Source organism: Falco peregrinus, chromosome 6 (assembly GCF_023634155.1).
Source record: "Falco peregrinus isolate bFalPer1 chromosome 6, bFalPer1.pri, whole genome shotgun sequence".
Taxonomy (NCBI): Eukaryota; Metazoa; Chordata; class Aves; order Falconiformes; family Falconidae; genus Falco; species Falco peregrinus.
Window position 1 is genome coordinate 74,015,875 of NC_073726.1, and position 26,587 is coordinate 74,042,461.

Sequence of the window (26,587 nt, forward strand, 5' to 3'; positions counted from 1 at the left end):
TATGTGATCATTTAACAGTTGCTTCTGAGCCTTCTGACTCCATAATAGTTACTTTATAAGCCTGTTGCCAGTGCACATAGATCTTTCAGTCTGCCAGGTAAGTTTTAGCCTATTTTAAACTATTTTCTCTTTTCTCTAAATGAAAATGGATCTATGTTTTTGCTTTACCTCTATTTCTTATGTGGTACAATGAAAAAGCATCCTGATCCCATTTACTCGTTGTCCAACTATGTTTCCTACCTCCTCGCAGTATCACAGTATTTCAAGTCAAAAAGAGGAACATTTGTGAGAACCACCTGGTGTTTTATTTCCCCAAAGTGGACTGGCAGTGTTGTTAACCAAGGTGTTGGGATCTGTGAAAACTGCATGAAAAAAAAGTTACAGCTCTGGAGTCACAGACTAAAGAAGCAAGAAGGCTAGGAAATTTCCTGACTTCTAGTTTGTTTTTTTTCCTGACTTCTAGTTTTTATGCCTGCAAAAGGTACTGATCAAAAGCAGGATCCTGAAATAAAAATAAAAACCTATTTACTTAAACACTATAAAAACTGAGGAAGAAGTATTAATAGACATAGGAAGAGTCATACCTGTTGATGGTTCGTCTGTAGGTAAAGAGATCAAGCTTTGATTAACAAGGCACAGAGGCACAACTGAAAAATTCTCCCATTGTGAAATACTGCTCTCAATATGATACCTGTTTGAATCAAAGGAAATCATGTGTATGTTAAGAAGAAATACATCAGAACCGCCTCATAAATCTGTACTTCAGTAATGAAGCTACCTATAAGAAGAGTGTGTAGCTATAGGAAGAAGGAAACCTGCATCAAAAGTTAACTGAGCCTTAGTAACAAACCAGGCTAGGGACAAAGGAACTCTAGCAGGGCATCAGCCCAGTGTTTTATCCAGTCTGTTATCCAGCCTCTAACATAAACTTGTAACATGCTTCAGGAGGAGCTGATGAAAAATTCTAATGAAATTCCTCGTATCATCTTCTCTCCTACTCTTCTTATATTCTAATATAATTTACACCCTAAGCAGAGGGTGCCACCAAGGCTGTCAGAGCCATACCACATTGGACATAACAAGATTAGAGGATCTTCCTTTCTCAAAAGATTATTATTTTTTTAAACCAAGAAAAAATACTGAAAAAGTTGTTAAAGAACCATTATGACCTGTAAAGGCCTTGCAACACAGCAGGCAGGTATGATCTGTCATGCAGGCTCCAGACCAAAGACATCTTTAAAAATAACCTTGTTTTGCCCATCCAGGTAGATAAGAGCTAGCAGTGTAATGTGACAGTATCACAGGCCACTGTTTCTTCAGAGAGTTCACACCAGAGGTAGCACAAGGATGAAGGCAAGGTCAAGGGAAGGTGCCCAGCAGAGGGGTGACTCTCCTCAGGAAGCGATGACTGACTTTTGAAGCCATCTCAGGAGCAAAATGAAACAAGCTGCTCTACAATTACCATACCCTACCCACACTCAGCAACGTCTCTCTCAATAAACAATATTATTTCAGTGGGTGAAGTTGTGGATTAAGGCAAGTAAGGATCACAGAAGCTGCTTGAGCTAAACAAAATACTCACCTTCCAAAGAGGAAATGAGGAAGTGATATCAAAAGACACCCAAATGACAGAACTGTGCAGCCCAACGCAATTATTCTGGGTCTGTGAAGCTTTGCTCCGAAGTAGCTCATAAATGCTATCAGCAGCAAGTTGCCTGCAAAAAGAACCTGGTTCATATTTACAAACCAAGGCATCCTTATACCTTTTCAAGTACAACACAAATTTTAGTATACCTTGTTAGCTCAACGTCTGTTGCTTCTCTTGTCTTGTACAAACTGTAACTAGACAGGGAACTGCCTAAACGATATGGTAATTCCTTGCTGTCAGCTTTTTGCAAAAGAGTTACACAACATGGAAAGAGCATGAGAATAGAAGGCAGAATAGAAAAGAGATCGCGGTGAGAGAGATTTTTGACTGCACCTATCTAGAGAAGAAAAAGAAACTACTTTACACAGAGACCAGGCCTAGAGGCTGCAGAATAATAGCTGGTTTAGGAAGTTATTCTCCTAGGATACTCTAGTTCGCAACATGTAGGAAAACAGAGAAATATATATCCAAGTGGTTTTATACTGAAAATAATTAACTAAAGATGACATACAGAGAGAAAAGGAATAATAACATATTATTAATTTCAGTAATAGTTTCAAAGGAGAAAAAAAATACAGAGTTTAGTACCTAGGACCATTTAAAAACATAAATGAGCTAAAAATCTCCATTGTCCTCAACTTCCAGTTCAGAATCAGCTGATTTTCTCTAATCTTCATTTATTACTATGCAAATAAGAAAAGAGCCAGGCTTCCTGTCATGAATCAGGCCCTATAATAACATCAGTTTAGAAATTGTACACCTACTAATTTTTTGATCTTTTGCATCAAAAGAACAAAACCATGCCTCTTAGTGATGAGCAGCATGCTCTGAAAGAACATAACATCTGGGGTTTTGTGTATGATTGCTAGAAAGACTGTATTGAACCTGTGGTTTGAATGACACAAAGATGTATACTTACATCATTAGGACTTACATGGTCCTCATAAATTATGTCTGCCACATATGCTGGCTCTTCATCATTTCAAGTATTATTTTGATTATTCATAGTTATTTTACATCCTTGGAGATAAGAATGCCACAACTTGTTATAGAGTTATAGAGTCCATATGAGAGGATAATTTATTTCAAATAATAAGCCTTTTACATACCACTCCACCAGTCTTGGCCATTTCATATTGCTTAAAGTCTCCTCCTTATCAAAGCAAAAATATATTCTGGGTATTCCTCCTGTAGCATAACTTTGAGCTGCCCCATCAGACTGCTTTGCAGGAAGCAGCATGGTGTTGCCAGCAGTTTCTTCTTCTTGCACATGCAGATATAGGAGACAGGGGAGAAAAAGCCTTGTCTCCCCTCCCCATCAGTGTATATGACCCTTTTCAGATCATTTCCTCAGCTGAGCCAGGGATAACGATCCACATTGTACCATTTATAAATGGTATAAAACACATCCTCTAAAGATCTTTATTTAGATGGGTTTGAGCTATCAGGCCTTTTGTTTGACATTTTTGGCAATGACAAGACAGAAGCTTGTCACTGGGCAATAAAACTCACTGATAGGCAAGGCAAGTTTCACTAAAAGTAGAACTGGAAACTTTCTTTACACTTGTACAGGTATGAAATCTTGAAATACTGTTGATTCTGAGTAAGGAGACAACCCACTCCAACCAACTTTGGGACTGATTGAAAGAACTGTAAAATGCTACATATGACCTTAAATTCAAACAAAGTTTATAAAATCTTTCTGGTTTGATCAGAAAAATTCAACATAAAGCTCATAAAGTATTTCTATTTTGTTAGTTGCTCTGTCATATCTTACAATAGTGCAGAAATTAGCTGAACCAGCTTTTAAGCCTAAACTCCCTCATTTAAGTTGTCCTGTTAGTTTCCAAGGCACTAAATGTGTAAGTACCAGCTGACACAGTAGGAGAGAGTTGGTCACTTACAGTAATCCACAGATTGCTATGGACACGAGGGTCACTAGTACATGCTCAGCCCATGTATTATATTTTCAAAGAATAAGAAATAGTAAAATGATTGATTACCAATTTCAAAGCTTCCATTAATGATCCCCACTAAAGAAGCTGGAATATTAAACTGTTTCTCTATCTGTGTGTACATGCTGTTCATGTAAGCACCAGACATCGTTTTACCAACATATGCAAGTGATAGTGACAGCAGAAACACCTAGGAAGGAAAGAGGACAACGCATAAAGAATTCAAATTACATTTAGGAATATTCCATGGTTATTTTCCCCATCAAAGATGTGCTCCCAACTGACACAAGTGAACAGTTCTGTTCCACTGATATGTGTGTAAATCCTATCACCTATCTTTGTGCACAGAAATATGGCTTCTCTAAAAAAAAAAAAAAATGTATTTTGTTCTTCACCTGCTCCCATTGACCAAGAAGATCTTCAGATACCTTGAACCCCATTTCCCCAGGCAAGACAGGGAAAGCACAGCCTCTCCCATCACGCATCTGCTGCAGCATTGCCATCTGCAGGACTGAGTAACATCTGCAGCCAGACCAGGATGCAAAGACCTTTGCACCCTTTGCTAATCTGATGACAAATTACTTGCAGAACTAAGATTGTTTCCTTTAATCGAATTACTTGATCAAGTATCTGCTCTCCCATCTCGGTAGAGGTCATGAGCCCAGAACGAGTCATTTCAAACAGGAGTAAATGATGTATCCTTCTTACAAAAATCTAGTAGCAACTGACAGTAAAAAAATAAATACGAGTATAAGCAGTAGTATTCAAATCCTTCTAACTTTAGGGCTCAACAAACAGTATTTATGAAATGAAATCAATAGTATTTTTAAATATATTTGCCATAAATGCTAAAAAGCATAAATAATGTATCTGAGCTTTGAACTACTGTTAAAACCAAGCTAAATTTTACAATATTTTATACCGCTTCTTTACAACTTGAATAGTCTAGGGTACACCTACAGCCAATTTTTACTGCCATGTCACAATCGGTAAGGCTTATTTCACAGGTTTAAGAAGGAATGGTAAACACGTCACACTAAGGGGGTTACACACATTCAAAGGTGGAGCTTCCAAGGAGCAATCAACCATACTTCCAACACATCACAGAGTGTAAAGTTCAGGGACATAAAAAACAACACGTGATTGCTTACATACTTGCTTGACCTCGGTTAAGGCATTAAGGATAAGGAAAGAAACAGAGCTTATTCATTCATTTAGTCTGCACTGCAACTTCTACCAAACCACTCTAAGTGCAAGCAATTACAGTTGTGTGTTCATACAAAATTGCTAAAATATTTCTGTACCTTAAGCTTAGAAATGCAGCAGAATTTGTTCCCTGTACAAGGCTTCTCAGCTTCTTTCATGTTGCCTTTTTTAATTGATCCCAACGTCTATTTCTAAGTCTGTCCAATGATCCCGTTACAGTACTAAAATGATGAAAAAAAAAAAAGAAAGAAACGTTCTTGTCCCATGTTTGATAAAAATCAGATTCCTTCTAAGGTGTTTGACATTTGAGCATCTTAAATAATTTCAAACTGGATTCCAACAAAACTGGATTCCAACAAAACCTACAAGCCTATACACTTTATTCTAATCAAGAAAACTTGACGTGAACATCAAAGTAACAGCAATCTATTTCTCTTCAGATACTAAATTCTGTCAGCAGATACAACCAGTAAACAAAGAACAGAAAAAAGAGATGTTCTGAGGGCAAGCTAGTTTGTCTGTAATACAGCTTTTCAGCCCCTTCACAAGCATGTGGTACTGACCATTGTAGGAGACCGCATTGTGGAGACCTATATGTTTGAGTTGATGTATGCACCTGCCTCCATGGTCTTTATTTACTATGCCTGTCCTTGCTAGCCATAAAAAGAACATTTAGTTCTGCTCTGCATGATCTGTTGAGCTCTCCCCTGTTCCAGTGGCATCAAAATAAATGTGTTAATTTTAATAGAAACCGTATTGCAGACTAGGGTCTTGGAATTAAAATTAGGAGGAGAAAAAATAAAACAAAACCCACCAGGCCAAATTAAGTTCTAAATGGAAACAAACCAGACTGTGTTCTGGTTCCCCTCCCAAGATTTGCAAAAACATCCCTCTTTATTTGTCTGCCTAGTTTTAGTCATCTCCATCTCAACTTAATGGTTAGACCTTCTGGTAGTGTTAAGCCACCTGTTTTCTTACACATCTTACATATTTCCAAAAAATGTGTTCAAAGAAGGAGCAATATATTCCAGGAATATACTCACCTGTAAAAGCCTTCACATCTGAGGGTCAGCACAATGAGTTAAACAGAGAGAACACCAGTTTAAAGATTTATCTGTAATGACTGCCACAAAGGCTTCATTAAATCAAGTTATCCAGTGTAGCTCCCTGCTGCCTGATGGAGTAAGCTGGGGAAAACCAGGGCAAGTCAGAGCCCTACCTTGTAGTCGGGATGGATATAGGTTAATTTTCTCTTTTTCAGCTCGAATATGCTTTCAAAGTGCAATCTTGCAGCACCTGCTCTTCTCTATGTTTTCCACTTCAGAATCATGGCTGGGGAGCAAGCTGTCCTTGACAAGCCCACCAATGGGACTGAATTGCCTTTCACATTCTTCAACCCAACACCCTCTCAGTCAATCTCTTCAAACACTAATTTCTACAACAATGTTAATCCTCTCAAATCTGTTTCTTAACTAACTTGATTCCTAGCAAATTAATGGATATTAACTCCTTCTATATCTACCTCCTCTTTTTAGTCTCTAAAGTATAATGCATTATTACAGCATTCCTGGAAATACTTACTTTACAATTAAGTGTAGGTGATCAGCAACTCAGACATTAACTATGATATATAAATAGTCTGTGTTTCTGCTTTGCTTAAAGATGCTTACACAAACTGTGTTCAATCACAGTACTAAACTGTCTTTATACAGCTTTGCACTTTCTGTGCAATTTGGCATAAAAGTTTCTATCCCAGGGAATTGTTTATGCCTTATCTTAATACTACTTTATGCAGACTGTAGTTCACCAGCGATGCCAAAAGGTGAGCAACAGAACAAAAACTGCAGAGGACTTTGTCTGTCCTCTTCTGCTTCTAGGAGCTGGCAATGGGATTCTGTCCCTTACTGTACTAGTCCCTGCATTTCACTACCATACGCAGGGAGCATCATCTGGCTAATTACAGGTTTTCTCTTCTGGTGCTAACAGAAACAAGCCAGCAACCTCTGCCCAAGTTTCTCTCAGGGGCATCAGAAACATCACACTGCCCCTCATATAATTTCAGATGACAAAATGGCAACGTTTGCTTATCTTTTTTATTACCTTCTCTCAGACCAAAAATTATGGTACAAAAAAATGCATTTCAATCCATTTTTTTCTGGGAAGATTATTAAGATTATTGATTTAATAACTAAATAGACAGAAATACTGTTTCTAGCTATGTTCCTGAGGTTGCTTTCCCCAGATTTAAAATATTTTTGTGGTCACAGTTGATCCAATGGAACAGAAGCCAACACAGACTAACAGCCTAGATTATCAGAGATATAGGTCCGTAACTCACTCAGCTCAGGTGCATTTACACCACACTTTAAATCTAGGTTAAAACTCAAACTACCACTTCTGTGCCTAAAGATGAATCGGTAGTTTTCCCACTCCCTTCTCCCATCTCCCTGCTCTCCATTGTACATTCCTTTTGCTCACCTTGCTTCCACTCTTGGGCTCTCCAGACTCTTCTGCAAACTTTTTTAACTCATTAAACAGGCAAAAATTTGATGCAGGAACAAGATTGCTTTCCAGGCAGTGAGTTGATCTGGCCTGCAGAATGGTTCAACAAGTGTCAGAATCACATAAGCAAAAGAGCAGGAAAGTGGAACCAAGGACATGAGAAGAGAGGGGAAAGTGGGGGTGAAGCAGAGTAGGAAAAGATGGAGCGTGAAACCTGTCCATCTGAGCACCAGCAACGTGTTCTGTCACCTCAAATATTCATGGAACTATGGTCTCAAGCCCTATTCTAAGCTGCCCAGGGCAGCCCTGAACACAGCTGGCCAACTAGGATCAGCACAGCTGTAAGGAGATTATCTCCATCAGTGAACATCCATCAGTATCTATTTAGTCAACAGCAAGAGAAGAGGCAGCTTATGCTACTAGGATAGTCACATTGTGATGAAGTTCTGTAACAAACCACTTGAGGAATTTGCACTGGACAGGTGAGACTATTTGTGCAAAAGTTTGCCCTTGGGTTCTGATTGACCTACCAGCTACCATGTAAACACCTACACTTGAATCCAACTCATAAGCCTGTAGTGTTCACTGAAATTTCAGGGAAGAGGTCAATAAAATCCCTCCTTACAGGATCTTGCTTCTTCAACTTCCTCACTGAGTTGGAAACTTATTTATGGCAGACTAAAAGGCTAGCGGTAACTGCCTCTTCCAGCCATCTCCGCTACTGGACTAAATTTCCACAAGCAATCAGACAGACAGACAAGTGACCAGACAACTCATCTCTAGAAGATACCCACTTTACATAGCGCACAAAGAACTAAAGTGTGTCATGTGGACTGAAGTGTGTCATGTGGACTGAAGTGTGCCGTGTGGACTGTTTTAGAACAGGCTATAGCTACAAAGCAGATCTATAAAGTACAGCATCTGATGTAACTGGGGCTGAACAAGGTTGGCTTAAAAACAAAGCAGGTACATCCCGTGTGGATCAAAGCAGGCTTATTCAGAGTAGCTGACAGCAGCAGTCTAGCATTGAGAGACAGGAGTTTGGACCCACCTGTCCTACATGAACTTGTAAATACATTTTATAGTTTTAAACTGTATTTCACCTTAGCTAACCAATACAAAAGAGAACAGCAGCACACAAACATCTGGATTTCAATGTCTATGAAGCAATATTCTGCAAATTGCCTTGCCCAAATCCCAAGGGGACATCCTATTTTCAATGAAAAATGCATCTTCCATTTTGCTTATCTTAGTCATATAGATAAACTGATAAGTCCATGTTCTGTTTACAAAAAGGATTAAAAATCACGTGACGTAACCAAGCAGCGGGCAATTACAGCATCAGAATTTTTAACTAATTTATTTTTCCAGCTGCAAAAAGCATTCTGAAATCTTGTTTTACTAGGCACAGCTCAAACTGTTACTCAAATGCATACACTGTTAGACTGAGACAAAGGAAAATATTCTCATGGCAAAACAATTAGATACTTACCGTTTTGAAAAGGTTTTCAGAAGAAACTGATATTGTGTGCTTAAACTTTGACTTCTATTCTAAACTGTTGAAAATTAACCCAGGTATAGTTACTGCAGAATTTGTGGTTTTGCCAGATTATTTCAGCTGTGCATTTTAGAGCACGCACTCAGATTGTGAAAGACATGGCAGGCTGAGTTCTTCATTAGAAAAAAATTAAGCCCATCTCTTTCTCTTCCCTGCCAAAAAAGGCCAAGAGCTACAGCTGTGTCAGATCCCTGAGCATGAATTATTGACACTCCTGCACACTGAAGACATGCAGAGAGCGCTCACAAGCAAGAAAGGAACGTCAGGAGTGCACATCACTGCAGAGATCTACAGGCCAGGTGGTGTCCTAGCAAAGGATGATACAAGGTCAGATTGGAAGAGGGGAATGAGTTTGTGTTTGTTTTAAGGGGGTGTTTAAGCCTTGAGTTAATTGTATGAAGAGCAGTGCAGGCATAATCATTGGCCTTTTCTTGCCGTCTTGGAATGATCTGGAAGAAAGTGTAGCCCTTCCCAGTTGGTATGAAGCACTTGGAGGCTCAGCTGCAGGGCAGAACTGGGTCTGAACCAAAAGTGGAGAAAACAACCTCAGTCCCTGAAGCACAGAGGAGTAAAATCACTCTTCTCAGCATCCCCAGCTGCTGGTCTTCAGTGTTTCTTCTCAGTGTAAACAGCCTTTCTGGATCTGTTTTTGAAGTCTCCAAGTTACTAGCTACTATATAAGTGGGGTATTGTTAATTCTAGAAGGGGGCAAAGAACCTAGTAATTAGGCACTGCAACTTTCACTAGAAGCACCCTTTCCTTTGGAACCTTTGTTGAATGAAGACAATTCACCACGCCAAAGTGAAAGATAAAAAAAAAGCCACCCATAGCCACATAGCCGTTGTAGTTGTCCTACAGGGTGGGTGTTGCTAGTTACTGATTACCAGACGTTACAAAATCAGAGAGTAGTTTGACCAAGTGTGAATAGTTCTAGCTATGTGACAAGAAAACATTACGTGACTTTTATCAGATCAAGTAGACATCACATCTAAGAATCAGTAGATCCACCTTTAAGTACTGGTGCTGAAGTAGGTTTCATCTGTGACCTTAAGTCTATTGTTGACACTCATGTTTGTCTCCCTTACAGAAATAACTATTAATGCACATGAAAAGCCTAAATGCAAGGTCTAAAAAGTGTGGTGAGGGTGGGATTGGGGTTAATGAAAGCCTAGCTCTGAGCGCAGCTTCCAGGGCAGTGTTTCTCAGCTTCCTGAAGGAGCACCCAGCCTTCCTGAAAAACTTCCTGAAAAACTTCCCTGGACTACCGCATAACCTGTCTGGGAGGGGGAAATAACACACCAGAGAGATACTTGGCATTTTTGTCACACTGTATGTTTTTGTCTCACAAACTTACAACTCTACTGCTGTACTGAAGAACATTCTGTGGACCCTCTGCTGATGCCTTACAGACAGGTAGCCCTGCAGGCAGCTGAGGATCCTGGCCTGCTCTGTGCTGCACCAGAGCATGAGGTGAGGCATTTTCCCCTGGGATTTCTTATAATAAAAGTTCCCAATTGTAAATTTCTAAGAACATACCTTTTCAGGTTTTGCACACTAGAAAATTTCTCAAGTAAACATCTATTAATGTGATTCTAATATGTGAAAAGCTTCATTCTACCTCAGAAAATATGCATTTCATATGAGGTATAGTGCTGCTTTTTGTTCGCACCTCAGGATGGTTTCCAAATCACACCTGATGGCTGCCTGTGCTGGGATTTTGCATATACACTTTAACTAGAAAAAGAAGTTCTCTTTCCACCTTTGATTTCCTTTAACTAAAATCTGAGGTAAAGTCTTATTTCCCACTAAGATATATTGAAGGATTTCTTGCATTTTATATTTTCTTCACTTACCCATTGTCAATTTGGAAAATTAAACAATCCTCTGGCGAAGTAAGAAGAAAACATAAAAACTGTGGTCCAAGTTCTGCCACGTACTGCTTTGTGTTCACCAAAGACTGTACAATGAAAAAGCAATAGCGAACAGAGGCAGAAAATGGCTGAGTATAAAGCTGCCTTAACTCCACGTGGCCGTCCTTGCTTTCTTTAAAAAAACAGCTAACAGTGATGAGGGAAGAGGACAGAACCCACCAAAAAGGCACCTGTTCAACAGCGTATGTCAACAATATAGTATTCATTCAGGTGTAAAGTGACTTCTCTGCTGTACCCATACCATGCTTAACAGCCCTCTGTGTATTACTAAGCCTTGTTCTATGTAGGAGAGGTGTCTCGGTGTCATTGAAGTATTACCCTCGCTTTCGCATTAAAAATAACTTCAGTATTCCAGTTGTAATAGTTAGCTATGGAAATGTGACTGCAAGCACTGAATCAAGAGATTTGGCTAGGAGAATGCACAGGGAATCAGATATATATTTATCTTAATTGATTAGAAACTAGAACTGTAGATCTGTCTAGTTGGTTTTTTACCCTGCGTTTAGCTATTACAAGGATTTGCCAGTCCTTTCCTCTTTCTGTCTTGCCCCATCCGTTTTTCTAATATTTCACCTCACAACTATTTGTAGAATACATTCTACATATATTTTATATTTTAATCTGTGCCTATCTGGGGGAGGAGACACCATGATTTTGTCTACAGAGATCCTTATTTTCAAGCCTCCCTATCCATCATAATTATTTAAAAGTGAGCTTCTGAGATGCATGCAAGTATTCTCAGTGTCTACAGGAAATGAGCAAACCAGTGAAATAAAAGCCATTGTCTGGGAGTGTAATTAATTATTAAATAAATAACCATTAAATAAACTTTGATGAGATAAAAAATCATAGTAACATCATATGCACAACTGTGTAATTCTACAGTCTCAGTCAGATTATTTTGTTCAACAATAATTTTGGCTCAACGTGAGCAAGACTGAAGATTCAGACCCAGCAAAAGAATTACAAAAAATAGAAAGCAAAAATTCATTTAAAATAAACACTTCCTTATAGACGGCACTTAACAATTTGCTTTAAATACTTATCTCCGCATCAGAAAAAAATAACCCAGGTGCCAGTTTACATGATGTATAGTTTGTGCCAACTGTTACATTATTTTCTAGCTCAAATTTAGAGAACTAGATAAACACACACATAGACATAAGAGTTTTCCCAAGGACCGTTTACATTCAAACCTTCTCGCTTGTGTTCTATTTTTCTGTAGCACTATGAGAAAGGAAGTACTATTGGAATTACATCAGTCTTTGCTTCATGGAGAAAGTATGTTAGAGACTTTTGCCTGCAAACAAATGAAGGCTAGTATCCATACATTTGGCTCCACAGTCCTGGAGGAAGGAAAAAGGCCTTTTACGCTGATAATGAAAGAATCCTTCCAATGAAAACAGTGTTTTCCAAGAAAAATACGTTATACTGAAAATATATTTATTTTAATTTTTTGTAGCCTGAAAGTGCTGGAGAGCTTTTTCATTTCTTCAGGCTTTTTGGAAGCTGAAGGATGCTGGGGGAACACTTTTAGGGTAAGTGCATGTTCTCAATCCTCAAGTAGCTAATTGTAGCCTACTTGGGTGATCTGTGTGCATAAAAAGTGCCTGAAGGAATACACCCTAAGGCCCCTACATGGGCACTTCAGTGACTTCTGTGAATTTTCAGTGTTTGGATGTGCTTAGGTGACACTGGGAAGGAAACACCTACTGTACAGATCTTGACCTTTATAATCTGCTTTTGTTTCAGCACACAGCCTTCAGCAGTGGCACTGGGGTGAATGAAGAGAAGGAGTCACTCCCAGCCATTTGCTGGTGATCAGCAACATGTACAAATTAAATACCTCTCAAAAAAACCCCAAAAAAAACAGGAGTGGAGATATGAAATCAACATATGTTCACAAATGCAGTTTAATTTTCAGTAAATTTATGTAAAATCCAGTGCATTTGGAATTCAATATTTTTTTCTGTTGTGATTAATTCACGGATAATACAGCTCCGACAACTTAGCATACTGAATTCCCATCTTCTTCATGGGATTTCTCCTAAAGGCCATATTTGCACCAAGTCCACTTCTTGCATTATCAGCACACCGCTTGAAAACCTAAAACTCCAAATATTTTTTTCTGTCTGGATAGATTTTCTGTCTGGATAGATTTTCTTTGAGGGGCCACTCTAGTCATTCTGGTGCTTCAATATAAGGAAAATAACTTGAGATAGTCAAGTATTTGTATAGAATCGGGTATACCCTATTCTTAGCAAGTAGTTTTGTTGAAGATCCTCATCTAGAGTCTCACAATAGGCATTAGAATCAGATATTTCCAGGGAGTAATTTATCCCATCTTAAGACAGCTGTCTAAAATAAGTGGGAGGAAACAGTCTCTGGAGGTCCTTTCTTCCCTTTGATTTGAAAGTCTAGAAAGCTACCTTAGTCTAGATAACTAACTTTTAGACAGATAAAAATCAGGTCAGGTGACACCTGTAATGGTTATCTCTCCTTATGTCATTCTAGATCTACTTATCTTGGCCAAAGAACAAAAAAGCCTGTCAGCCAGCAGCTCCCAGCATAAGATCCCCTTACAATTGCTTATGCAAGCTCGCAGGAAATTCAGGTGGTCTTATGGAAATCAGTAGAAGTTCTCAGTACAAAATGCAGAGGTGATGTACAATTACTGATCCTAGTCTAAATGTATATGTAATGATGAGTTACCTACCAAAAATACAGAAGTCACTTCTGGGCTCACTGTAAATACATGATTTTGGAAACAAGGACTAAGTAGCTCTTTCACAGCACTGCAGTTGTAAACAACTGCAAATGCAACTAATTCAGGAAAAGCTGGAAATATGAGCTATGTCTCCACAGAACTGAGCACTACAGCAATCATGGGTTGCACATCCCATAGGATATAGCACGGCAACCCAGATAAGAATGTCATCACACAGATTTAGTTTGACTATCTAGTAAGATTTCCTTTTCTCTCACCTCAACAGAATGCATGTCAGCTTCAGACTAGATAAAGATTCTGATCTGTCTTCGATTCTCAACTCTGCCATTGACTCTGTACCTCCCCCTTAAACCATCATCATCTCAATCTTTTCGCCTGTAACACAAGAACAATAAATAGTCGTGTACAGCAAGCATTCAGATCCATACATTGGAAATAATATTGTCTATGGACAAAACATTAATTGTTGTCTATTCTCAGTTTTCAACTATTTATTTAAACTAGTGACACTGTCATAACAGTTTCTTTCTCAATAAAGCAGTTTAGCACATCAATTTCCACTTGTATGGATTTGGGGGTTTAGCTTTTGTTTTAGCAAAGCAGGTTTTTGTCTTCCAGCCTTGTAGCAAACTTTATGAAGACATAAAAATCTGTGTTCTTTGTAAAATTTGCCACAAGGCTCAAAGACATTCTCTTACACAAACTTCCATTTTTAAATGTTAGAAAACAGAAATATTCCAATTGTCAAAACAGCGTTTCAGAATAAATTATCTATGTAAAAAAAAAATACTGAAAACCTAATGATATACTTTTGGGCAGTACCTCTTTTTTTTAAATTACAAAGGGATTTCTTGTGTGCTCAGGTCGTCAGCTTTCCACTAATGAGGTGTACTGTCTCGTAAACATACTTTAAGAAAAGTTAAAGGAACAAATGTACTGTAGGTTGACTGGCAGTTCAAAGGCTTCAAAGTCTCTCTGGAGTCTTTTCCTCTTAAAAAATGACATTAACTATGATTCATCAATCAGCAGTTTATGTAACCTGATAGCATTTCACTTTTGCTATCCATCAAGTTCCCAAGTTTTTTGGTGTGTGATAATGCACCTTGTGTGCAGAGATATCATCAGGCTAGACACTGGTTACTACAAAACGCTTAAAGGAGATACACCTGGCCTTTCTAAGTACATTTTACACAGGGACCACTTCTAAGACAGCTTAATCCTAAAAGGTGTGAAACACCCAGTGGAAGCTCCAGGAACACAGGTGAACTTTTGGAAATCAGGCATGTACCTATTCATCTACCCATGAGCATGGCTTTCTAGCTACAAACACCTCATTTTTAAAACACAGGAAATTTTCATAGGATCCCCCAAAACAGGTATTCTTGCTCAGAAAGGTTTAAGTTGCATGAAATATACATCCTCTTCTGACAACAGAAATTAAAGAACTGACTTCAAATAACAGTGTACATTTAAGACATTCTAATAAAAATTACTTACCTCTATGGTGGCAATTTCTATGGTTCTTTTGACAGTTGTTTATTCGACTGCTACAGACTGTTATGAGTATTATAAAAGGCAATAGGATGATATATGACCTAGAGCAGTGGCTTGTAATGATCTATAACACGATGGAGAAGATTATGACTGTTTATGACAACAGTTCAAAAAATAATTTAAGAATGTGTTAACTCTTTATCGACATGAAATAATATGAAATGTTATGTTGATGTGAAGTTATGTATGACATTGCCAACATTATTCCATTTTTTAACACAATACCAGTAAGTATGAACAACATGGCAATGTGATAGTTCTCTGATGTGAAACTAGCCATTTGCAGCCCCTTGCACCAGGAAAGCGTACAGAGCTTCTGCAAAAAGTAATAAAATCAAGCCTACAGTCACTAGAAGCATAGTCACTAGCCAGAGGTCTACCCCTCCACCTGGAATTCTGTAGGAATCCTGTAAATCAAGGAGAGAAACAAAAATTAAAGAAGACCACCAATCTAGACAATAATTCATGCAATAGAAAATACTCTGAACCCAAAAGCAGAGCTTAAGATACCATTTTAAATAAACAGTACAAATTTTAAAGACACCTTGTCCTGAAGTATATGCTTCTCTGCTGCTCTGCACAAAGTTCCTTTCTGAATCAAACACTGTAATATGATTTTTCAGCTTTGACCCATTGAAACTGTAGCATTCACTGACACAATATGTGTTAATATGAAATTATTTCAATATGTTAATAATTGAAACTTTCTAGAGCCTCAGGATTTTTTGCCTTGCAATAATAAATACAACGCCTTCAGTTTTCTGCTGGGTATCTGGTTCAATAACAGGTTATGGAAAAAAACATCACCTTTTGAATCAGCCATGTCACTTGTATCTCCTCCCTCTTTGTGAGAGCTTACATTTAAATACTGACTTTTTCATACTACTCATATTTTCTGTAATCAGAGACAATCTCAGCCAAAAGTGGAGTGGTTGCTAAACGGATGGAAACAGCAATATCTGGTGTAAAAGACACTACCATAACAGAGAAAAAATCCACTATTTTTTTCTAGATACATATGCTGAATTCCTAATGAATTTTTAATGACTTCTTACAGTAGAGAGACAATTTCATGTACTGATTCACATTCCCTGTGCTTATCAAAATCTTTTCTCATCACCAAGTAGAATGAAAAGGTCAGGTCTTAACACTCACACATACAATAATCCAAGCATACAGTAAATGCAGCCCTACTGCAACTCTCTTAGAAGAAGGGCTACCTTATTTTGCAGCCACATGTGCTGACATACCATAAATAAGTTTTTTCAACATGAATCCTCCTACATAAGCTACTATACTGCATCTGCCCTTAGTGAAAAATTATTATTAACATGACTGATTCTCAGTTCAGCACAACTCTCCTTTTTAAACAGCAGAGAAAATGCCACTATTAATAGCAGAGCTGTCAAGACAGGATCATCTAAAAGACTCAGAGCGTTTCAAGACAAAGCCAAATTGTCATTCTCTTGCTGCAGTTTGCAGAAAGGGAAAAAAAAAATCTGGTTTTTAAAGTGAGACAGTTTAAAAGAAAACTTAGTTAAAACTTATGCACTGGATCAGGTAGGAAGGGCTGACATGATTCTGTGTAGATTTATTTTGAAAACCAGTAGTTTCTCTTATTGGTGAATGGTTCCATTTGCTCTATACTTACTAGCAATTCGCCTCCTCTGAAATAAGTCTGGGGAGCATGGAGGGTGGTTCCTGGTCTCACTGAGTCTTCTACAGATGTCTGTGCTCTTTAGAAGATGCTGGGGTGGGGAAGGGGGGGGTGGAGAGTTCTCGTGGTTACACTTAGTAAATCAGAAACAGCACTTTGACACATAACTAATTCCTTAATCTCTTTTTTCGCTCACAGGAGCATTCAGGGAGACCTCATTCTGCATATTCAGTAACAATAATAGTCACTCCAGACTCTTCTATAAGGAGACCCAGGATGCAAATTTACAATGCACTGACTCTGCAAGGAGGTACTCCAAGTAAGTACCTTAGTACACCATAGCCTTCCTTTTAGCAAAATTATTTGATCTGAAGGACACATATGAGTCCACATGTTATAGGACTCCTATTGTAGTAGTGGTATGTATACATTACAGCAATATATTTGAAAGCTGAATACCTTTTTATAGATAACTTCTTATAGACAATGACTTTAGAGAATTATCATAGCAGGAAGCAATGGATGGCTTAAGTTACCAGAAAGGAAGAACATTAGTACTATTTTGTATTACTTATTTACTGTTAGCACTGTCTAGAGTAACATTGATAACTGAAAGAGAGTTCTGCTTTTGCTTATACTTCTGGAAGCAAGCTGCAGAAGAGGCAGGAGAAAAGAAAAACAAGAATTTAAACCTTTTGTTGTATTCAAAGGTAAATTGTTGGATACAAGCCAGTAGAAGCCATGCAATTAATACTCAATAATCTGCAAGTGGGAATGGTATTAGAAACTATAACTCATCAATCACTGTGCTGTCAATTCTGACTTTTCTGATCTAAACATGGGAGATTCCCAGCTATAGGAACCGATTCAGCACAAACTCTGCTGAGCTCATTCTCAGAGCAATCATTAGCAATAGCCCTTTGAGTCTGCATCACAGTTCTGTCAATGGTGTGAGCTGAATAGCATGACACATCATAAAAGCTGGGTTTAAAGTATTGTTACCTATCCAAATGACTTCTTTCCATTTGCTAGTCAATTCCATGGATGGCTACCCTTCATTTCTGAATCACCTGTTTTTTCCACTGGGGCAGAAATCATTAACTTTGCTCGTATTACCTCTTCCACTGCTTCTTCCACATTTCTTCCATAGGTTTAACATCAGTTTTGGGATCAACAAGAAGAGCTTTTTGAGATTTTATCAGTACTGAAAGGGCCCACACCTAATAGGAGTAACAAAGAAAGTTGTGCTAGCAAAAGCTTATTTGATAAAACAATATTTGAATGAAGCAGATCTACTGTTAGTACCTAAGCTGTGCAAAATTACAACTCTACACACTGGAAAGTACAAACCTTGTAGTATTCATCAACATAGCACCAAGCAAAAAATACTGGAAAGAGAGTATTATAGCCAAAAATTTAATCCTTTGGCATCCAAATGTAAAAATTTAGGGAATAATCAAGGTTCCTAATCATAGGTGTCTAGTAGTCTGCAGTTGCTATGACAGTGTCCTATCAGCCAGGTTCATGAATCACAGTCCCGGATATTCTAGGACGTATAAAATGATGGCAGAAAACTATGTTTAGACACCTGATATACTCCTCTAATTTCAGATTTGGCCATTTGAACACAAGGCACTTAGACATTTTCAGAGGTGCTGGCACTATCAATGAAACCTTTTTTTTATACTTTTGTTTAGAGGCTTGATTAAGACTTATTTAAAAGTAATCAAATGCTAGTAAACTGTTATAAAAAAGAAACAACTTGGTCAGATCACATGAAATACTGTGCTGAACTCGTATAACAGCTACAAGCAGTGACACATGCACCCTTCTGTTTCATTACTGGTCGTATTTACACTGACGCATATTAATGCTGCTGTTATAATTTCTGCTCTATTAAAAAAAATTAAATAAGCCCATTTCAGGTTAATGCCTAAAGCTTTTCCTTTTCTGTTTTGGTACAACAGGAAAACTAAACTGAGTTATTCACACGATTCTAGTTACTGGTAACTGAGCAACAATGTAATTTACTGGAGACATCTAGCTTACACAGCAGAGCAGCATCTAGTAAAGTGCACGCAACAGGTAATATGGTTTCTTGTCACTCTCGCAAATGGGAAAAAGACCCATTACCAAAAATCCATTACCAAAGATCTTAATGTGTGTTATTAATGTTATTAAGTAAATGTGGAACTCAGAAATTGAAAATCAGTCATTAAAAGTGGGAAACAGCTGTCTAGCAGGTGTCACGAATAGCCTAAGAAAAAGGTAAATACGAGAAAGGGAGGGAGATAACCTTAAACGCTAGGAACTGAGCACATAAAAGAGTTAAAGCATCCCTGATGGAATTCATTTCACATACATTTAGATACCTGCAGTGTAAACATCTGTATCTGAGCAAGTCACTGAAGACTGTTTTTATAGCCAAGAAGGAGAAACAGGCACAAATCATCTGAGCTCTGCATTAGAAACAGGGACTAGAACGGTGTCTCTATTCATCTTGCATTTAGTCAGACAAATCCCATTCCCCAGTATATAAAAGCTGCAGACACTTGAGATGAGGCTGGTTCCCTATTCCTCTGCTGTAAGTACATCACAGTGCAGCATGTTCATCATCTTGCAACTCAAGAAATTTATGTAGGTAGTTTCTAGAAAGAACCAGGGTATTGGCATACTGTATCTTCTGGATTCTTTGTAAACCTCAGCTCTGGTGTTCTCTAACCCTCATATAGGCACACTACTTTTGACAATTTTTTTCATACAGAATTAAACACCAGTGTAAATATATAAACCATGTAACTATTCAGGGTAGAATTGGTCATGGGTTTCTTTACTGAGAATACTTGATCTTTTCCTTAGACTGATAACATTTGTTATGCACAGTAATAAAGGTTTTTTTTCTAAGATAAAGGTTAAGGATAAAAGAACAAAAATAGGTTTCTAACCACTTCACTGAATGCCACTAACTGCACAGTACTTAGTGCCAGGTTCTTGAAATCTGAGTTATGAACAGTTCTGCTGTCAAAGAGATTCCACAATTTCATATTCCACACTTGTTTGTGTGGAAAAACACTACTCCTGCTTAAGAGGACTTGTAACAGATGCCGTAATACCTTAATTTTGTTAATATTACATCTGACTAATAGCTGGATAGAGTTATTGTTGACTCTGCCAAAATGCTATGTGGCCCAGGAGGAAGGCAATGGTCCTGGGGCACCATGAGCCCAGTTTCATTTCTACAATGCACTGAGGAATCAGCCTTTCTCTTCCCTCAGATCATTACAGGCTCCTCAAGACCTCTTGCAGGACAGCTAGAATTAGGATTTGGGACCAATATTTCTTTGAAAAGCCTGTTTCACTTCTTATGTCAACACATAGATTGATTCAAGCTTGATACAACAACCATTCACTTAGATGCCTTAAAGCAGAAGATTTTAAAATCTTAGATGCAAACTGCATCTGATCTATCCATTGCTTTTCAGGAATTGAAATAACATGAGCTTGCCTTTTCACAAGAGCTGAGAGCATACACACCGCTACTGAGTGTCAGTGGGACCCAGATCTCTTCCCACCCCAGAAGCACACCAAGATATTTTCAAGTTCAATATTCAAGCAATGAATAGTGGCTGGTGTCAATCACCAGCCAGACTATTTTGCATAATTGTTTTTTTAGCACCATTCTATCTCTGTAAAATGGGTCTAATCAAGCCTTCATTTCAGAGGAGTGAAATTGCTACAGTGCAAATAACACCAGAATGTTATTTCATCATCAAATGTTAGTGAAAATAACAACAGAAGACTCTTTAGAGAGATAAACTTGTTTCAGACGTTGCATATTGTCATGGTGAAGATAAAACAACACTGCGCTTACTTCTCTTACACTGGGACTGTCCATTCAGAAAAGGATGACAGGAACCTAGGAAAAAAAAAGCGTATGATCACATCATTAAAAAGAGAGAGCAAAATATCTGTAAGCAGCATCCCTTAAACAAAATAACAAAAAACCCCCAACCAACTAAAAAACCAAACAAACCAAACATTTTGTCACTTGTTAGAATCTTATTTGCAGACTAGCTGTTGTATCAGATTAAGAGGCTACTATCACAGCTAAATATTCCTTCTGCATTCAACTCAAGTATGCCTGAAAAGAGCCAACACTGGAACTTTAGCCATTTCAGTGAAAATCTGGTGTTGCAGACTAAACTGACAAAGAAAGGGGCTTCTAGTTAAGACAATGTACTTGGCATTGAAGCAGTTATTAATTAATTCATGTTCTCTGGGATTATGGAATACGTATACAATAACTTCTTGTCGCAGAAAACTTTGCCTGAGCTTTTGTGCCAGCATCTTAACCTCCATAAATAAGTGAAAGACCTGTTTTCCAAAGGCATTTGGGCTCCTAAAGGCAACTAATAAGACATTTAAAAAAAAGGTAATTTTCCTGAAATCAGGGAAAAAACAGTTCTAATCTGTATTCTTAGAAATCTGCAATCAGGTAATTTATTAACACTGGATTTAGTCAATTAAAGACTGTCTATTTTTCCCTGAACCATATCCTGTGCACACTAGAGAAATAAATTTACACAGGCAGCTTTTATTCTGGCATTTCCTAGCTTTTTCATCCTAGTCTTTGCCTTCTTAAGATTATTAACACAATTTTTATGCATAACATAGAGAATCTACAGTGTTAGTAAAACATTTGACATTAATAATGCCAAAATTTTCATTTATAATTATACTTAGCTGAAAAATTGATTGCTACCTTGTTACCCTGAATAATCATTCTATCTGTCAATTTAAATAATTTTCAGTCTTCTTATTCTTCATACAGCTTTTATCCCTTCAAACATTTTTACTGTTTTGATCATTACATACTTCTACAAGAAAACTCCCCAACTTTAACTATTCTATCGTTCCTAAGATATCTGTTTTCTTATATTTCAATTATTGCTGATCTAGTGTTTCATTTACTCTGGCTTTCTTTATAACTTTTGTTACCTTATTTAGCGCTTGAAAACCCCCACAGGGAATATTACCTCAGCATCTTATCAGAACTGTAAAATTGAGGCTGCGGTTCTGATGTGCAATATGCTATTACAGTATCTTCACGAGGGCATCCTGCTTATACCAGGTTAATATTTACTGATGTGCTAATGTAATAATGACCTACCTGCCTCTGCTTCTCTCTGGGGTAATTTTCGTCTATAGGGATGGGAATTAACGACAGTCTCTCTGTGCTGCCTGATGTCAGAGCTGAGAAAGGTGCGAAGGGTATATAAGAGCCGTATTGCTTGTCAGCAAGGAAGGGGAAAAGGGATACTCCAGAGCTAGATGCAAGCGTGGAATTGTTGTGTGCACCCTTCTTGCTAACACAGGCGTGCTTCTTCAGTTAGCTCCCTGACCAGTAAAAGGTAAACAATTTCCCTTTTTCTCTTACTTACAATGCAGTGCAACAGATGTGCTTTCAGGAAAGCACAATGTTTCTCATTATTAATCAACAGCATTTTTCAGGAAAACGCTAAGTTAACTTCAAGGTAAATTGCACCTGAGACCAGAATTTGAGACTGCAACATGCTGGGAAATGTAAACCAGAGATAAGGGAAAGGATTGAAACTACTAGGTGGAAAATGAACATTTACTGTTGAGAGCTATCTGTCTGAAACTGCATTGTGTCACTAAACTTAGGGGGATCTTTTTTATTGTAGACTGTGAAAAAGACTAGCTGCTGTTGATTTAGGACAGAATGGGTATCAGTAATAGAGTATGCTGAAGAGTATTTGGGTTTGCTTTCAGTTTTGAATCATTATTCTTTTCAGAAAGTTTGGAAGCAAAGATGTGCAACCTAAAGCTGTCAGTTTTCTTCATTGCACTTTCTGTCACTCTGAGCTGTTTGGAAGCTACACCTATTGAGAAGTGAGTAATAAACAATTGTATTTATTTCTTTTTAGGGGAAAATGTGTTTGGATTATTGCATTAATTGCTTTTGTTTTCATGTCTCAAATAATATGAGCAAAAATACAGCCATTCAATTTCACAGGGTATTTTATTGTTGTTTAAAGATTGCTATCTGTGGCTGATGATCTATCTGATGGTACTTCCAAGAGACAAGGATGGATATTGCCAGTAATGTCACGGAATACACTCTTAGGACTTAGCGAGGAAATGCCAGAACAATCAGCAGCAAAGACAAAAAGGTATTGATTTTCCCTGTTTTTTCTAGTCATATCAGCTAGGATCAAATTATGAAGTAAACTTTGTGCCAGTGATATTCTGTTACTTGAGACACTTTATGTCTGTTGCTTATTCTCAAAAAGAACTGAGAATATCCTTCTTCTTGTAAACAGAGCCATTCTGTAAGCATAAAGATCAGAGTATTCAGGGTAGAAAGTGAAATCCGGAGACAAAAGTTGCAGATCTTGTAATCGCTTTACAATTATAATGCTTTCATGAATTAAAAAGGCTATAAATAATACATTACCTTGAGAAGAAAGGTGTATTTTGAAAGGGCCTTCTTTTTTAAATTTGTCACATTTTCAAGCTTGAAGGGGAAAAATATATAAATACCCTTCTTAATAACACTAAGTCTTTGGTAGAATGGAATTATTTTATAATATAGCTGTTTCCTTTAAGTAATATTTCATTACAGAGTTATATATCAATTTAATCACGGGAAGGAGGAAAAGAAGCAATTGGTTCTAATAGAATTTAACATGTCTGAAATGCATTCATGTTTATAAATCCATTTTGAAATCAATTTTCATGTAACTTTTCAATGAACAAAATAGCATTTCAGAAAGTATTTGTGATTTGTACTAAAAGATAAATAGCACCGAACTGTTCTATGTTCATCAGGCTTTTGAGTGAAATTCCTTCAGTGACAATACTACCATGGATAGATTCAGTAAATACATGTCTCTATAGCTGCCTGTTCCTTTCATTTCAAATTTATAAAAAAATACCATTTTTATAAAAAAATATTTAAAAAATATCATGACAATTTGGTTATCTTACAAAGTATTTTGATAATGGAGACTAAGTTCCCACTTTTTACAGCTATTACTTCAAAGAACCAACTGTAATACTCAAACACAGGGCATCACCTTTGTGAGTGTGGTATGCCTTATCTGCTTTTCTGGGCCCTTGGTTAGGGTTAGGGTTAGGTGAACTGTCTCATTGAAGCACATATTCAACTCAAAGCTGCAGATCAGAGAGCTATCAGGTATAATGGGTTAAGTCAGACCAAACAGCAGTTAGAATCTAGTAGCTTCCTGTAAGGACCAGAGTTTTAAACTTGGAGTGTCAGGCCCTAATTTTGTACCCTTAATGAAAAAGAGAATTCTGCCTCCACAAACAAATCAAGATTTCCATGAGAACCCGTTGCTGTTTGAACCTTATATGTTAAGGGCTTGATTAAACGTGATTGTTAAGGGCAGAAATACCCATGGAAATCTAAGAGAAGCTATAGCAAACCCTATTCAAACATTTCTTTTAAATACAATTACATATTTAAAATATTAAATGCTTAGAAATTGCTGCGAAGAACCAGTATAATAGACATTTCTCTCACAATTCATATTCCATTCTTAGATCAATACAAATAATTCTAAAAGTATAGATGACCTTTTAGATAACAGATTTAATCAATCAATAGGAAAAGGAACTAATTGGTAATTGCTCAGAGATTCAAACTGGGAAATTGTCACTCTTCACTGTACATTTTTTGTTGCAAACTCTTACCTACCTCATGCCACATCAACATGAAGAAGCCCAAGAAAATTAACAATAACTTAGTAAGTAATCTCAGCAAGAAAATATTTCTGTCTGAAGGAATAACATAGTGGTCTAAGAAAAAAATTTGAAAATCCAAGCTCTCTCAAGGTAACACTTTTATTACAATTGAAAAATGAAAAAATCTCATGCTATGTAAGTTCTACATGGAGTTCTGTAAATGGTCTGTTGATTCAGACCATAAAATGTTATTTTTAGATATGGATTCTTCCATGGACACCCTTCAAAGTCTCATCCAACAAATTATTATCTCCTACCACAACAGCACTTTCAAGTTGCTGCTGTTTCAATAAAGATATGGCAGCTTTTTTGTTGTGAAGAAATCTCTGTTTAGACAGAGCTAAATTTTAGCTAGTACTGAAGTTGGCAGAAGTTGGCAGCGCCTGCCATCTCTCACGATATGTGGTGCAGTTGGGAGAAAAAGTCTTTGGGCTCAATCCACTTGATGTGGGCTGGAAGATTACTGTGCACTTCAGTGAGAGCAGGATATGATTCTGTAGGAACAAAAGAACTAAATAAATGTTAGTGATTGTCATTATGTTAGTAATCCTCATGAAATCAGCAAGAGCTCTAAATAGGTTTAGAAGTTCAACTTAAAGCCAAACATTTAGTCACTGTTTTCACTTACTGTCTTAACTATAGTATCATTACAGGTTTTCTAGATGTCATAAACTGCTATGCAGAATATCAATAAAAATGACATATGACTGTTAAGGCCTTTGCATTTAAATAACCCCCATCATTAAAACTGGTAATAGCATACAGCACAAGATTTTTTTCCAGGCACAAAGTAGGTGGTAGGAAGATTGTAATGTTCCTGTATTTGTGCACATATTAAAAGAACTCCCACATTAGCACAGCTCAAATGCCTATTAGAAGTGGCACACTTGATTGCTCATCATTTGACTTAATCTTGGCTCTTTTTTTTTCACCTTAGTAGTCACCATCTGGAGAAACGGAAATGCAACACCGCTACATGTGTGACACAACGCTTGGCTGACTTTTTAGTTCGTTCCAGTAACAACATTGGAGCAATTTATTCACCTACAAACGTGGGGTCCAATACATATGGAAAGAGGGACACAGTCGGGCTTTTAAGCAAAGAACCCCAAAACAATGCACAGCTTTAGGGTGTTCAAAATACTACTGATACAGTTTTCATTAGGAGACCAGTTTTTAATGTATCAATAACCTCTTGGTCATTTATTACTTGTACAGTCCTTACAGTGCCTTGTTTTCTGTGTGTGCGTATGTGATTTATGTTCATCATTTCACTATGCATGTACAATGACATGCATAGGCTATTGTTTCAACACCATTAAGAACTCCAGAAATCTGCTTGTCAAATTCCTTTGTAAAAAAATACATATATATATATATCATAATAATAAATGGAAAAGTAATTGCAACAGGGGGTTTTGTATTATTGCTATTATTATTATTATTAAAAGGATGAAAAAGATAACCATGATGTGTATGTCTTTATAGTCAGTTTGGTAAGAGGAAAAAAATAGTCTTAATTAAGACCAACAGAAATCAGAATGCTAACAGAAGTGATGTCCTAATGAAAGTAAACCAGAAGAATCTCCTGGTTTTGAAACATCTACAGTATCTTGTTTTGAACAACTAGATGAGACAAGATGACTGCACTGTGCATGTGATTATACCAGTTTACAGACTGGTCTTTTTCCATCTCAACATGCATTAAACAAGTAGAAGTGGCCTTGCAGCACAGATTTCCATATATACTGAGCATGGAATTTTAAGAATTCACAGTTCTTTCTTTAAGACAGCATCAGTAAAATGCAAGCATAATGAGCATAAGTGTTTTTAAATATGAATAAAAGAAAACTTAGTTAAGAAGCTAGCAGAAACACCTGTGCTTGGGTATTCCTTTCCTTGAACCAGAGTAAAAAAGGGAGGAGAAAACCAATAAACAGATCATGCATCCAAATGTTTCATAGAAACAAGGTAAATTTGCCCACTGGCATACTTACATCGCTACCAAAAATCCAACAACACTATTTTAGAGATAGGCAGACAATGGAAATTTAACAGTG

At 37.3% G+C, this 26,587-nt stretch overlaps 2 protein-coding genes across 10 annotated transcripts in view; one reads left to right on the forward strand and one right to left on the reverse strand.

Annotated features, from left to right (window-relative positions):
• Window positions 1–16,835, reverse strand: part of SLCO1A2 (solute carrier organic anion transporter family member 1A2) — a 30,253-nt gene extending 13,418 nt beyond the window's left edge. For 3 of the 8 annotated variants that reach the window (XM_027790477.2, XM_027790478.2, XM_027790472.2), the window contains exons 1-6: window positions 8,804–8,853; window positions 7,288–7,401; window positions 4,908–5,030; window positions 3,652–3,793; window positions 1,583–1,715; window positions 585–691 (exon numbers count right to left, since the gene is read on the reverse strand). In XM_027790477.2, coding sequence (XP_027646278.2) covers window positions 585–691; window positions 1,583–1,715; window positions 3,652–3,793; window positions 4,908–4,967 — 442 coding nt within the window. In that variant the 5' untranslated portion in view covers window positions 4,968–5,030; window positions 7,288–7,401; window positions 8,804–8,853. The other 5 variants (XM_027790475.2, XM_027790473.2, XM_027790474.2 and 2 more) reach the window with 5 other exon arrangements.
• Window positions 8,931–25,970, forward strand: IAPP (islet amyloid polypeptide). 2 transcript variants are annotated; one of them, XM_027790481.2, is made up of 7 exons: window positions 8,931–9,196; window positions 10,245–10,339; window positions 12,263–12,338; window positions 16,938–17,058; window positions 22,556–22,652; window positions 22,799–22,933; window positions 25,468–25,970. In XM_027790481.2, exons 2-7 carry the CDS (start codon window positions 10,335–10,337, stop codon window positions 25,655–25,657), a joined length of 624 nt encoding a protein of 207 aa, XP_027646282.2. In that variant the 5' UTR covers window positions 8,931–9,196; window positions 10,245–10,334; the 3' UTR covers window positions 25,658–25,970. The 2 variants fall into 2 exon arrangements, with proteins under 2 accessions (XP_027646282.2, XP_027646281.2); XM_027790480.2 differs by having other exon boundaries at window positions 8,936–9,196; window positions 25,465–25,967.
• The last annotated feature ends 617 nt before the right edge of the window (window positions 25,971–26,587 follow it).